General features: G+C 36.0%; 1 protein-coding gene across 1 annotated transcript; it reads left to right on the top strand.

The window, feature by feature from the left end:
• Positions 1–1,283: 1,283 nt before the first annotated feature.
• LOC117226639 (uncharacterized) lies at positions 1,284–8,111 on the top strand. The gene is given in 21 exon segments (XM_076521919.1): positions 1,284–1,335; positions 1,338–1,769; positions 1,862–2,483; positions 2,561–2,991; positions 3,068–3,269; positions 3,380–3,803; positions 3,891–3,969; positions 4,368–4,663; positions 4,743–4,878; positions 4,950–5,222; positions 5,225–5,352; positions 5,426–5,686; positions 5,770–5,793; positions 5,796–5,816; positions 5,878–5,961; positions 6,369–6,509; positions 6,512–6,611; positions 6,696–7,072; positions 7,151–7,302; positions 7,615–7,741; positions 7,806–8,111. Coding segments are annotated over 21 exon segments (4,425 nt in total). The 3' UTR covers positions 7,869–8,111.
• The last annotated feature ends 7,294 nt before the right edge of the window (positions 8,112–15,405 follow it).

Here is a 15,405-nt window from a genome sequence, read left to right as displayed (position 1 = left end):
ATACACAGAACACCCGTCTGTTTATATCGTTGTGATGTACAATGGCCCACGAAAGTGTTCGTACACCTTTTAAAACGCAATAAACTAGATGATAGAGTGACTAGTCTACTAGATGATAGCTAAAAAGCTTTTTTTTAATTTTGCTATTACATACTTGGAATGAAGAGAAAAAATAAAAAACCCTTGTTTTTTAACCTTTTTATCCGAGTCTATAACGAAAATTTAAAAAATTCCTTTTGTAGATCTCGGCAACTTATATCCGTGCTGAAAATTTGATCGAAATCGGTCAACTCAGAGTCGAGCTACACGCGTTGAAATATTTTAAAAACTGCAGATTTCTTACAGTTTTTGGTCAAAATCGTGATAAAACTGCAATTTTTGCGATCTTTAATTTGTTGTAGCTTGTAACGATGTGAACCGATTTCGATGAAATTTTCAACATGCATGTAAGTTACCGAGATCGACGAAAGCATTTTTTAAATTTTCGTTGTAGGCTCAGATAAAAAGTTAAAAAACGAGAGATTTTTTTGTCATTACATAATAAAAACATAAAAAAAGATCATTTCAGTCACCGTCTAGTAAACTAGTCCTTTTATTATCTAAAAACACACAATTCGAGTCATTTAGTTCAGTTTTAAAATAGTTATGGCGTTTTAAAGGTGTACGATCACTTCATTGGCCACCGTACTTGTCGCCTAGGCCGTCCTTTCAATAATCCCAATATCAAATCCGTTATCTATTTTCCAGTGTCTCCCATGCAGCACTGTTCGTTAGGGCATTGCTCTCGTTCACTATATCGAACGTTCGACGCTGCCTAGTCTTCCCAATATTAAAAAATCTCATTCCTTGTTCCTACTTGATGGTCCATGATATAATTTGTAATACCCCTCTGCGCTTGCAACTGTCGTTATAGCTTTGCAATTTTGGTAGATCGCTCAATCATACCATCAGAGCGCTTCACGATACATATTCTTCGGTTCATTTCTACATTATGCTATTCTCATCTTTATCGGCTTGTTATTTCTTCACGTGTATTTCTCCTCTGTTTACTTAAAGATATTTCGTTATCTCATTTTTCATATAGTCCACTTTACCACTCTATCGATCCTTTCCTTAACAACAATAAAACGTTAACGTAAGTTAATTACAAATTAATATAATGAATTATTTAATGTATAATATTAATTATTACCCGTATTAAGTATTATCAAACTATGTTCTGAAGTATTATAGATTAATATGATAATGATCATAACTAATATTTTTTTAATCATTATACATAGATGGGTGATACATTAGATTCCATTAGACCATCTTGTAATCTAAATCCACAAGATGAAGAGACCCAAGTATCTTAGTCTGTGGACAAAGACCATGTATTTCAGAAGACACAAAAAAGAATTTGATGTCTGTTTATGAGATTGAAGAATCTAATTTTTTAGAAGAGACAAATTCAGAGTCAAGAAGTTTTCAGACCATTAAAGTCTATTTACGATTGAAACCATTTCCCAAACAGATGAAACTAACACAGGAGCTAGAGCAGTCATATAAAATTCTGAATTCCACTACGCTGCTGACAAAACTCCCTACTCTGGATAATACTAGTAGTTTTTTGAAAAGATCTAATAGTAATGATATTGTACAAAGAAAATTTACATTTACTCGTACATTTGGACCAGAGATTAATCAATTGGAACTGTTTGAACAAGCTGTTAAACAGCAAATGGTGGATTTTTTAGCTGGTCAAAATTCAACTATCATGACTTATGGTAAAGATATAAGATATCTTATAAATATTGTTTATATCTGAAGAAATGAAACCAACATCTTAATTACTATACAAGTATTATAACTTTTATAGGTACAACAAGTTCGGGGAAATCATTTACTCTTCAAGGGAGTATTACGTCTCCTGGTATTATACCCAGATGCTTAGAATTTGTTTTCTCTAATATTACTTCAAAACCATCTCCATCTTACAAACCAGTGAATCATTGTGATGTTGTCAGTTTGGGTCCTCTCGAACGTGCTCAAGAATTAGAAATGAAAACGAAATTGCTAACGTTTGCTTCGATGGATAAACATCACTATATTAATGCTTACACAGAAATGCAAAAGTTATTACAAGAGGAGTCACCAATCAGACCAAGTCAATGCATTGGCACGCATTACTCAGTTTGGGTGTCTTTTGCAGAAATATATAATGAAATTGTCTACGATCTTTTGTCGAATGAAACTCAGAAAAGAAGAACTCCGCTGAAATTAGTTAATGATGCTCAAGGTACAGCTTTTATCAAAGGACTGAAAACTGTATGTGTCAATTCTGGTTCCGAGGCTTATCAGGTTTTAATGGCTGGACAATATAATCTAAAAGTAGCTGCAACAGCTCTAAATGCAAGAAGTTCTAGGTCTCATTGCATATTTACAATCAAATTATTGAAGTATTATGTTGAGAATGAACCAAATGCTGTTGAAGTTAGCACGTAAGCAATAGTATTTCTTATTAAATATAGTGTTTAGCCATTTCGGTTATATGTAATTGTTCTTATAAATATTACAGATTTACCTTCTGCGATTTGGCTGGTTCGGAACGTTTGAAAAAAACATTGAATATTGGGGACAGATTAAAAGAAGCACAAAATATCAATACAAGTCTGTTGGTATTAGGAAAATGTTTAAAAACGATTCATGACGGGCAACTGTCTAAACAAAAACCAGAACATGTTGGTCCATTTAGGGAGTCAAAACTAACAAGACTGTTTCAGAAAGCCCTTTCTGGTAGAGAACGTATGGTTTTGATAGTGAATATAAATCCTTTACCAAATTTGTATACTGAAACACAAAATGTTTTGAATTTTGCTGCTATTGCAAAGAAAATAGTTTTAGAACAGAAACAAAAAGTACATAAGAAAAAGTCGAGATTTTCACAAATAGTTAGAGAAAGTATAAAAACTGTAACAGATTGGGATACTACAGAGTTAGAAAGTGAAGGTATAACATCTGTTAAAATTGCTTATATGTGTCCTAAACTGATTTATGTTAATTATATTTTTATGTATCTTTGCAGAGGTGCTTAACGCTGGCGATAATCATGCTATACCTGATTATGTTCACGTTGAAGATTACGATGAGTTACTTTGTGAAAATAAAAATCTAAAAGACGAAATAAAATTATTGAAAAGTTCTGCATTAAGTCGCGATCTAGAGATTCGTCAAGAAATGGCGGATACTTATACGGCTATGATGAAAAACCTTGAAACTGAATGGAAGTATGTTACTAGTTTTAACAATTCATCGAGAATAATTTGTCTTGTTAAGTTGTATAATTCATTAGTATAATCATTGTATTTTAAAAATTACACCATCAATTGTGATCCAGGAGTCATATAAACGATGTAGAGGAACGACATGAAGATATTCTTCAATGGTCTGTGAAACAAATTGAAGATTTCTATAAACAAAGATTGGATGAACTTAACTGTGACAAGAGAAAACGTTCGTCTATTCTAGACGACAATGCTGATGACAGAAAAAACATTGAAGAGTTGGAGATTCAAAACTCACAATTAACATCGAAACTTGTGCTACTTAAAAGTAACGTGAAGCAACTTAAAGAATCGAATCAAACTTTGGCAATCGAAAAGAATAAACTATCTTTCGAACTAGACTTAATAAAAAAAGATATGAATAATATGAAGGATTTGTTGAGTGCAGCTCAGAAAGATGTTTGCACTGGTGAGGAAGCAACATTTTACGTAGAAGAATTAAAGTCTCAACTGTTTGCTAAAGAAGATCAAGTGAAGGTGCATGCATCAGTATTTATAATTATTTAATGTCGTTTATGATCGTAAATACATATTCCATTTTATATTCTAATGATGTTATTTCAGAAATTGAAAGTATTTTTAAATGAAGCAAAGGAAGAGTATATTACTATTACCACGGAAATAAGGGAGAAAGAATATACCATTAACCCTTTCGCTACTACGGACCACTATAGTGGCTTTCCATATGATGCCACTGAGGTACTACGGACCACTATAGTGGCTTTCCATATGATGCCACTGAGATACTACGGATCACTATAGTGGCTTTCCATAAGATGCATTATATTGCATAATGTTATTTCCTCTCATACTGTAAATTAAAGAGCGCATGCTAAGACGTTATAAAATACCCTGGAATACCCTTTATTTATAAATACCCTTTGGAGAAAAATTCATTCAATTCAAACAGCTTAGGTTCTCCGCCGACCGCCGCGGAGTACCGACTTCCGCTGACGATCGCCGTCGCGTAGCGTGCAGTGATGTCGCAGCGCTCTGTTCAGCAGAAGTACCGCGACGGAGAATCCGCCCGTAGCGAAAGGGTTAAGGAGCAGGAAGAAGAATTATTAGAAAAACAGGAGACAATTGATGATTTAGAAGCTGATCTTGTAAATATTAATATTTGCCTCACAAAGGAGTGTAAAGAAAAAGAGGCATTAGATGAAGAATTAGAAAATCAAAATAAGAAATTGCTGGATTACGAGCGCAAAATGCAAAATATGCTCCAGATAATAAATAAATTGGAATGTGAGAAATTAGAACTATTAAATGAAGCGCAAATGTTAAAAAAAGCAGTTTCGATTAAAGATTCCATGCAAGACTCAACATGTAAAAATGATGTATGCCATATTCTAACTTTATATAATATATAAATAATTTTATGAATCAGAACTTACATTGCTAATTGTTACATAATAGGTTTCAGAAACATCTCATGATTCTCCAAAAGATGACGAATATCAAGAGATTATTATCAAAAAAGAAATTTCTATGGATTACAAGGTAGAATCGTTAGATAAGTCTACTGAGCCTGGTAACTATGACCAAAAAACAGGTAGGTATAAGATCTTGATTTATGGTGTTTAACAACAATAGTTATCATACAATTAATTGCCAATTTAATAGGAAATGAAGAGGTTGATCTCCAAATGAGAGAAAAGACACTTGCTGTAGAAATAGAGAATTCTACTCTAAAAGAGAAATTAACTCAAAGTAAGACCGAGATGCAGAGCCTGAGAGATGAACTAGACTTAACTAAAGTGAAATTGAAAGTTATATCTGATCAAATAAGCAATTTGCAAATGAATAGCAGAAATACTAAATTTGGAATTGAAGGTTCTGTTGAATGCAAAAGTCAAGTGAATGAAAATGAAATTCAAAGTGATTGCAGTCAACCTAAAAAAAAGAAGAAGATACTCAAACAAGTTTTAGTGGCGAATTTGATGAATATGAACTTATTTTAAACGAATTATCCAAACTAATGGTAAAATACGATGATACGAAATCACTTCTTATGGAAAAGTGTCAAGTACGTAGATTAATAAAAATATATTCATATCAGTTTTTGGTAGATTTCTAATAGGACCACTATACAATTTAAGGTGTTGGTTGAGTCTAAGCAAGAAGTATCATCTTTGACGCAAAAACTAGAAAATCTGACAAAAGAAAATATAGCAAATAAGCTTGTTTTAGAAGAATATAAAAAAACTGTGGATGATGAAATGCATCATCAAGAATTATTAGAAGATAGTGATCAGTCTAAGGCTACACTAGATATAAAGATTGGGGATTATGGGCGACTTATTAATGAAGTTGAAAAAGAACTTGTACATACTAAGCATGATCATAATCAATGCATGGAAGTACGTAGTGTTTCATAATTTTACAATTGGTATCATAAATATTAAAGGTATCAACTTCTTTAACATTTATTCTGCAATTACAGAAATTAAATACTTTACATGCTGATATTTCGACAATCTCATTTCAAAGGTAAGTATAGGTTTAAACATAAAATCGTTTATGCACACATATTTAATGATTACGATTTCAGTGCAAAGATGAATATATAGAAAGTATAAGTCAATTGGAGATTGATCTGCATACGGCAATAGAGAAAAGTGATATGAAGACAAAGGTATTTGGATGTAATAGGACACTCTAAAAACGATAAAAATTAATGAATCACTAAATCTTAGCTAAAAGATTGTCGATTAATGTTAGAACTCGAGAGAAACGATTTAGTTAAAAGATTAATATTATAACTAAGTGAAGAAGGATCGCAATATTTTTGGGTAACCATTTATTTATTCGGGCTTTTATGCACCAAAAGATCGTCCAAATTTGTGTTGATTTTATTACAAAGTATATTCTAAATTTTGTAATAGCATTTGATTTGAGAAAACTTTTGTTTTATGAAATTAGGGAAGAGATCATTTTCTTTATCTAAGAATTTGTAATTCTTTAAAACGTTTTGTCGTTAACATAGAATAAATTATTTAAAACGTGATAATTTATTCTGTCACACTATATTCTTGTTTCCAGTGCTTAGACGTACATGCTGCGAAAATCATAGAACTGGAACACAAACTTGATACCGTAACGGAACTTCAGCAAGAAATTGAAGAATTAAATAAGAAGTTAGAAATATGTCAAGATGAGAAAGAATATCTGCAAAAGTTGTTGTGGATGAAAATAATGATAATCTCTTGGATTTTGAGTATTGTTTGGAAAGTGCGAAAGATATAGAACAGGAAAAAGATGCTGAAATAGTGTCGCTTCAACAAGGTCGGATATACAATTTGTTATTGTATAAAGCATTACAAATATTACTTCCGTAGTGAAGAAAAACAAAATTCGTCATGATTCCAGAAGCATAGTCGCTACTTAAAAAAACGGATCTTGCTGACAGAGACGGCAAGCTGATGCAGGCAGAGATAAAAAATACAATAAAAGAATTGGCAGATACAAAAAATAAACTTTCTCAAAATGAAAAATATATTGAAAACTTAGAGTCACAGGTTAAAGCAAACGAACAGAATGCTAAAATTTTGGAACTTCTCCAACAAAGTGCTCAAGAAAGGCAAACAGAAAATGACAGGTTACAGAACATGAATCAAGAACTAAAAAATACTTTGAATGAGAAGGAACGGGAGATGGAAGCATTTATGAAAAACAGAGATGAAATGGTCACCAAATATGAAGCGCTAGTAAGGAATCAACAAGAGGAATTAGAGAAACAAATACAAGTAGCACTTCCTTACTAAATTGTTTAATGAAGTTGAAGGCTTAGGAACAAATTGTTCATTATGATACTTTTTTTATAGGCAACTGTGCATCATTCTAAAGAAAAAGACTATTGTGAAGACGCTTCAGGGGATGAAGTGATAACAAAAGAACGTAGGACATGGCGGCCACCAAGGAAATATTCTCCTACATCAGATGTATCCGTCATCGAGCTACCTAGTTCAGAGACCAAGTATAAACTTAAACGTTATTGTATAGATTAGACTAGATGAGGAAGTTTTGAAAAGGATATTCTTTTATTTATCTCTAGGGTCCATTTTATTTATTTTGTAAACATACCTATATACTAGATTTTCATTTTTATTACTACTTGCTCGTTTTGATCTTCCATCACCTTGCCGTTCTTCTTCTTAACAAAATGAATCAAAAGGGGCAAATAATTATAAGAAAATGCTTCGTTTTATTATTGAAAATCCATGGGCCCTTTGCACTGTAGTTCGAACAATAAAATTGAGTATTGAAAAATGTTATTGCTTAATTTTAGACCGACTGGTAAACTTACTGTGCTTCCACCTCCTATTGTATCTCTTTCGGAGAGAAGACAAAATACTCGTAAAAAGAAATTATATGTAGCAGAAGATGAATCTTTTCATGATATTGAACCAGTCAAGGTAATGTTGTGTAAAATAATTTTAATAATTCTATAGATTATTAATATTTCTTTATTTTTTTTAGTGTGCAGTAACAGATAAACCTACGGAAGTGAAAATTCGCAGTTTAAGATCTAGGCGAAAATGATAAATTGTATATCGATTAAGAATGAGTTATCATAACTGATCACTATTAAAAATAAAGGAACGGAGTAATTACAGCTCCGATATTTTTATGTAAAAAGTTACGTTACAATGCAAGATATGCAATCTGTAAGAATTCTTTTTTATTATCTGTAATTTAAGGCATACTGTGAGATGAATAATTAAAACCAGTATTTTTGTATCGTTAAGTTATTGTCTATATTAAAATAGTATATTTTTTTAAGTACCGCATGGCTTTTGTTGTTTATTCTACTAAGTTCTGAAGTGACTTTAACCAGTGACGTTGTAACTTCAGCTTCGTGGCGTTACTTGAAAAGTTTATGCACAAGAAAGTACAGCATCAACAGTTACCATATAATTAATACGTTACAAAATTATTAATGATCAGTAGAACAACTTACTGTCGAAAGCCTACACCACCTACACTATCTCGAAATATATGGGTTATATAGATTATATAGATTTTATTCATTGGTCTAAATACTTGATTAGAAGTTTATAAAATTATCTGAAATAGCGCTAATTATGAATTTATTTATTTACGACGTTTTTCGAGTTTTACAAAATTTTTGCTTTCCAGTTAAAAGCAGACGTAAATATGAACATTAAAGTAACAAGAAAATGTCACTCTTTGCTACCATCAAGAACGAATCTTTGACACATTTCAGGAAGTTTCTAGATTCGCAAGGGAACAGTATTCTTCCTTGGGCGAATGTCGACTATTTTCTGCATCCATTTCTCTCGGCCATTTGGAAAATGTGTTTCTTCTCCCTTTTATATAACTCAAAAATTGGCGGAGAATCCTCACACAGCTTCTGACCCGTGAAATCAGATTAGGGTAATTGCTAGTCACCAGTATAATCATTTGCTTGCAATAGAGGTTGCAATTAGGTTGGATTATGTTCGTCACGTCCGCGACTTTTCCCCGACTAATCGACAGTGGGAGGTTTGTGGAAGATTTTGGGGAGCGTGCAGACTTTACAATTTTTATTTCTATAAAAGATCATTTTTTTTCAAATGAGATTGTTTAGAGGCGAAATTTAATTCTATTTCATTTGTGTATGTTGATAGTAGTATTTTACAAGTTTGTATAAAAACGAAACCAAGAGAGTAGTTTCGTAAGCAACAGATAATTTCGCAATTATCGAAGTTATGAACGAAACTAGGAATATGATAAAACATTGTTTGTGGGTCTTTGGGTAACATAGAAAATGGTATTTTACTATCGCATCGACATTATCATTTCTGGAATGAATTTGAGACCTTGAAAAGGGCTGTTATTATTAAATACAAGTGCCTGTGTAACACAGGAGGTTGTTGTTGCTTCTATGGTTCGATCGTAGCCCGTAATTCTGGAGTTTGAACCTCGTGCCATACTTTAATGTTCAGCCAAAATCCCATCACCACCCCCATCCTACGCAGATGGTGGCCCGTACCTTGACTATGTTCAACCATTGCGATGACGACGGAGCAAATCTGTCGAGAAGGCCCCACCTAGAACCACTTGACCTAGCAAGCCCGAGACATAGTTCGAAATTATTCGAATTGTTCCAAATAAATATTACAATAATATAATTGTCCGAATAAATTCTTGTCTGTCGAATATTTTATTAGGATAATGATTACTTATTGTCCCAACAAATTATTCCATCCACTTATTCAAACAATTTGTTCCATCTATTTATTCAATCAAACTATTCCATTTATTTATTCAAGGAAGCTATTCTGTCCATTTATCCGAACAAACTATTCCGGTATTGTCTATTCGGTCGAATCATAAATAATTTTCGTTTCCTTTTTTATCAGATATCTGTTTTGTCTTTTCTTTTATTTATTTCCTTCCGTTTTTCTTTTTTATTATTTCATTTATTTTGAACCTTTGTCTATTTAGTGAAAGCAAAAAACTCGTTCGACCCGGTGGGTGGATATATCGATATAATCGATGAGAATGTGTGAATCGCGCAGTATTTTTGCGCTCGAGGGTCTCGTTTGCGGATATGTAAATTGCCAGATGCTCTGGCAACAGCCGTGTCTGGATATTGACGGATGTTTCTGCTTAATGTAAATATTGACTTTGCCATCGTATAGCACCTTAACATCGTATAGCCATCGTTTCAAAATCGCGGTAGAAATTCAAATGCAATCCGCGGCTCTTTTTCATTTCACCGTTCCCATGGTCTGGACCAGAAACGGAGAGAGAAATGTTAAACGAAATTTCGATTGCACAAAGTGCCGTGTGTTTTCTCTCTTTCCTTTTTGTCTCTGTAAATAACCCAGCCGCTATATAGGTCAAACTACTATTACATGAGTTGCTTTTTGAATTCACGTGAAACCGAGGACAGCGGAGGATTGAAGGAGACAGGGCCAAAGCCCACGGCGTGCCACGAAGTCGACCGAAGTTTCTCCATAACAAATACAGCGGGCAGATATCGTCGCTTCGGTTTGGCGGATCTTTTTACAAAGCATTCTTTCTCCGAGAAATGATAAAGAATGATCACGCAATCGTCGGATCTATTAACTTGAATGATACGAAATATGTGATCCCGGCGTTTTGGGATTCTCCTGTTCGTCATTCGTATCGGCCCACTTTTCGCCTCGTTCCGTCGCTATTTAAATACGAACAAATTTAAATCTCCGCGCTTCGTGATTAATTATTTTCATAAGAACTGCGCTCTCTCTCTCTCTCTCTCTCTCTCTCTCTCTCTCTCTCTTGGCGCATCTGATATTTAAGGTATTCTATTATTATCGGGTCTTAATCATTTCTTCAACGTTGGGAGGATGTTGCGAGTTGGCTGGCCGAATGATCCGGATTTTTTGACTGTCTGGATAATCCGGATATTTGAGTATTCGGAGTACATATATAGTCGTAGAATAATTCGATTAGTTAAAAATATCCCGATAATTCGGATAAATCGGACAATAATAAAAGAGAAAGTACGCAGAACTATGGCTTTAACTTAAATCCATTACTATGTTACACTTTAGAGACTAAAAATAAGCCTTAGATAAAAAGAATATTTTTTGAAGACAAGAATATAACGGGGGTTATGTTGTAATATAGTACGGGTTATGTTGTTGAATAAAATTTATACGGTTATATATCTGCGTAAAGATGTAATTATGTAAATCCAAACGATATCCAGACATCCGGATATTTACGAGAAATAGTAGTTACTAATTATGGCCACAACACTGTTAAAATATATGTGAGACTTGAATTGTATTTGATAGTTTGCAAAATTTCTATTTGAATTCAAAAAGTTGTTGGCGGAAAAGGATATTATAAACAAAGAAAAAATATTTTTTCCAGAGTTAGCAGGTCGATATCTCCTGCACTATTTTCATTATAGGAACAGTATTACCAACAGATGGTGAAGATTGTGACATGTTTGTGTAAGGTATTTCATGCAAACGAACACGAGTGTCATCAGTGTATGTATATAATTTTTCTCATCAGAAGATCAAGAGCATTTTACAAGATTTACTTGTATTGTAGCACAGAGTTATGTTGGATCCGACAGTAACGTCATGTCTTTGAAATTTTTGAAAATTTTTATTTTACATAAAATTAAATAAAGAACCAGAATATACACCAGTTAGTGATACTTAAAAAAATGGGAACATAAAAACGTTGACATGACCTTGAAATTATAAATTCTTTACAATTGTGAGATCTCCTCACCCCTTTTGACCATATGGGGTCTTCTCAGAAGTTATTTTGTATTTAAATTGAAATAGTTAAGTATTAAAATTAAATCCAGAGATTTAATGATTTGACAATAATGTACATATATAAAGTAAATGCGGAGATAAATCAACCAAGTATTGTATTTGTTGCTGCAACAATTCTTGTTTCGCAGAAAACATTTTAAATTTAATTGGAAAAGCTGGAACCTTTTTGTACAGAATATTATTTGCGAAGGATCTATGAAAACTGTTTCGCACTTATCCGGCTCGAGGGACTCGAATGTGTCGCGGAAAATGTGTGCGAAGCGAGTCGAGCTTTTTCGACCCACGATTGCGTTCGCTCGTTGGCGAAGTAATGCCGCGGATGAGGATTCTACGGAATGTCTCGTGAACTCGAGAGAGTGTCCGATTGTACTGTATGTTAGAGCTAGAGCTCGGGCGAGAAAGAGAGCGCGTGTAAGTGTTTTCGACTGTGACTTCTGACTGTTTGACTCCGACTGGTTGACTGCGTTAGACTATGTTTTTCTGCGTTTTTACTGTACGCGCCCCGACTGGTCGCGTTATTTTATATCGGTCACCCCCGTTTGAGATCCCTGAAGGAACCTCCATCTCCACGCCGGGACGCACTGATTGGTTTTTCTCGAAGATTGCGATTTTCCAATCAGTGTCCTCTAAGCTTTTCGTCACCACCCTCTCGTATCGTCCTACACGAGCCTTTTTTTTTTTTTTTGTTTAACGTGGGGGAAATCTGCTGGTCAGACACCCCCGTCCCGCCCGAAGGGCGGGGCGGGGGTAGTGCGGGGTTCGACCCGCTAAAACCCCCACGGCGACCTAGGGCGCTGGCGAGTAGCGGGGGAGCCACGGGAACTCTCAAAGAACACAACCGCGGCTCCCCCTCGCCTGGCCGGCCACCAGGATGGAATGGCGGTGGCCGGCCGCGTCCCGGGGGGGAGATTTATACTCCCCCCATGAATCATCTTGCTTCGGCGGTGCGGGGGACCGCACCCCACACCGCCTCGTCTCTCCCAATATGGGGAGGACAGCTTCAGTTGGGGGGGGGTGGCGGGCGGCGGGCAATTAAACCAGTAATCTGGTACACCCGCCGCCCGCCTATTCTCATCTGTTCGGGGGGGGGGGGGGCTCTAGGCGTGGGCGCACACGCCGCACCCCCCGCTCACGGCGACCCCGCTCGGCAGCCTCCTTCTGCAGCATCACCTCTTCGCAGAAGGCGATGGCTGCCGCCCATTTTCTCGGTCCTACACGAGCCTTGTCTAGGAGAGGGGGGTGTTGCGTAGTTGCGTGGTCGGGAGGTCCCCTGGGGCCTGAGATATCGTCCCCGCGACGGTTGGGACTAAACTTTCTCAAGACCCGTTAAATTCTCAAATTTACGACGGGATTGTTTTTTCGGGCCTTTCGTGCCTATGACGCGTCGCGGTCATTAAAGAGACGGAAGACCCTGCACCGATGTTCTGCAGATGGAAAAAAGGTTCCCGTCTCTTTATGATCCTCGCTGGTCCACGCCATAAACTTTCGCGAAAGCGGCCTACGGGAGGTCCTACAGAACGGAACAAAAACCGTAAGCGACAAAACTGAGACAGCAGAAACATGATCATCGAATGCTACCCCACTCCACACCCAAAAAAAATATTTACAGTATAATGTGAAAACACCAAGTATGTAGTCGGGTTTGGTACCCACAAAAATGTCCAACAAATTAATTCACAAAACATCTCCACATCAATGAATTCACTCAAACAAGCATCCAGATGATATTAATGGAAAATGATGAATTCGTCCAAAGAAGTATTCAAAAGTTATTAAATAAATCGTTCAAAAAACCTTCAAGAAATGTTACCCCCTCCCCCCCGACCGCCAATGCTTTCAAATACAAAAAATGAAATATTAATCTATAATTTATTACCATTTAATTTCATTTGAAGAGAAAGTATTAAAATCAGAAGTAGTTGTTCATTTTATATTTGATTTAAATTTGAAGAAATTACTAAAATCAAAAGCAGTTGCTCCGTTTATGCAGTTTTTGCTCCGCAACCAGCAAATTAGAAGTATTGGAAATGGGTAGATAAATAAAAGTAAAACGCAGTGAATTAAACTTATCCCTTTTAGTTTATTAATTTGATGTACGAGGAAGGACCGTCTTTACTCTCCTGATTGCTCCAGCAGACTGAAGACTATTCACAAAGACGAAACCAAAAACGTCACCTAAAGACAAAGAGCACTCTGTTCTATATACATATGAAATCATTGTTTATCTAATGGTACTCTGGCGAGACTCTCGGCGTCGATTCGTTTTTGTAACTTATATGCTAGAAGGAAAAACTTCTGAGTATTCAAAAGAGAGAAAATAATCCAATACGCCTCCTCAAAAATGAATCGACTCTGCTTTCAATGAATGTGTATTAACTGTGTAAAATCTAAATTTAACATTAATTATCAGTAATATATTTATAGTTGATCTTATCAACTAAATTTTCGACTGACCTTCCTCGCACTGACTCTACTTCTGGGGCAAATACAAATGGTCCAACATTTGTTGCAATGAATTGGGAAAACCCAGAAAACCCAATCAGACCATATCAAGTACATACAGTATTAATAAGACAAAGTAATTATTATTATTATTATTATTTTTTTTTTAAACCTCTTTTTTTTGTAGAAATATATATATATATATATATATATATATATATATATATATATCAATGGAGTCACTCCAGGAATTTCTGGCCTGACAGTGGCTTTGTCAGTATATCTGCAATTTGATTTTCTGTGGGAATGAATTAACATCTACTAGTGATCTCGGGGAAGAGACGAGGAACACAATTGAATAATTAAACGAACTTACCTGTAAGTGGGCATCTATCATTGTTCCGTCACGTAGAACCCCCCGCAGACCTCTCTCGTGAAGGGTTTATGGCACGGACCAGCGTGGGTCATCTGAGGAGACGGAGACCTTTTTGGCAGCTGCCGAACATCCGGGCAGTGTCTCCGTCTTTTCTAATGATCGCGACGTGTCATAAATCCTAAAGGCCCGAAAAAACCTCCCTCAAAACACTTGAGATTTTTGAACGTGTCTTGGGAAAGTTAGTCCCAACCGTCGCGGGGATGACATCTCAAGGCCCGGAGGACCTCCCCAACCACGCAATTACGTGTCGCACCCCTCTTCAAGACAAGGCCCGTGCAGGACGGTACGAGAGGGTGGTGACGAAACGTTCGGAGGACGCTGATTGGGAAATCGTAATTTTCGAGAAAACCAATCAGCGCATCCAGGCATGGAGGTGGAGGTTCCTTCAAGAATCTCAAGTGGGGAAAACGGGTATAAAAAACGCGAGCAGTCGAGGCAAATATATTCAGTCGTAATATTCAGTCGTAATTCAATCCGAGTAGTGGTTCAAGAGTGGTTCGGTAGTTTTCAAGCAATATTACTATACATTCTCGATAACGGAGTCTCACCCGTGCGTCGAACAGTCTCAATCGTTCGGAGACTCACTCGTCGCAACCGGAGATTCATTCGACTCGGGAATTCAATCGATCATCCACTCTAAATCGGTCAATCGGACCGATAACCACTTCAAAACCGACGCGTCTTCAGATAAGTGAAGCCCGGGCCTTACAACCCCGGTAGGGTTGACGTTCGATCCCCGCGCGTCAAAAAGGCGTCGTAAAAGCACGGCGCTACAATCATAGTTGTATGAAACGCCTCTTCGGAAAAGATCGATCCCACGTGAAGCCCACAATAAAAAATTGTGAGCCCATTACTTATGGCACAACTTTGAAGAAATGAGGTAAGACCCAAATTGAATGATAACAAGTCA

This window comes from Megalopta genalis, chromosome 5, assembly GCF_051020955.1.
Source record: "Megalopta genalis isolate 19385.01 chromosome 5, iyMegGena1_principal, whole genome shotgun sequence".
Classification (NCBI taxonomy): Eukaryota; Metazoa; Arthropoda; class Insecta; order Hymenoptera; family Halictidae; genus Megalopta; species Megalopta genalis.
Note: the sequence above shows the minus strand (reverse complement) of the source record. Positions and strands in the feature narration are given on the sequence as shown.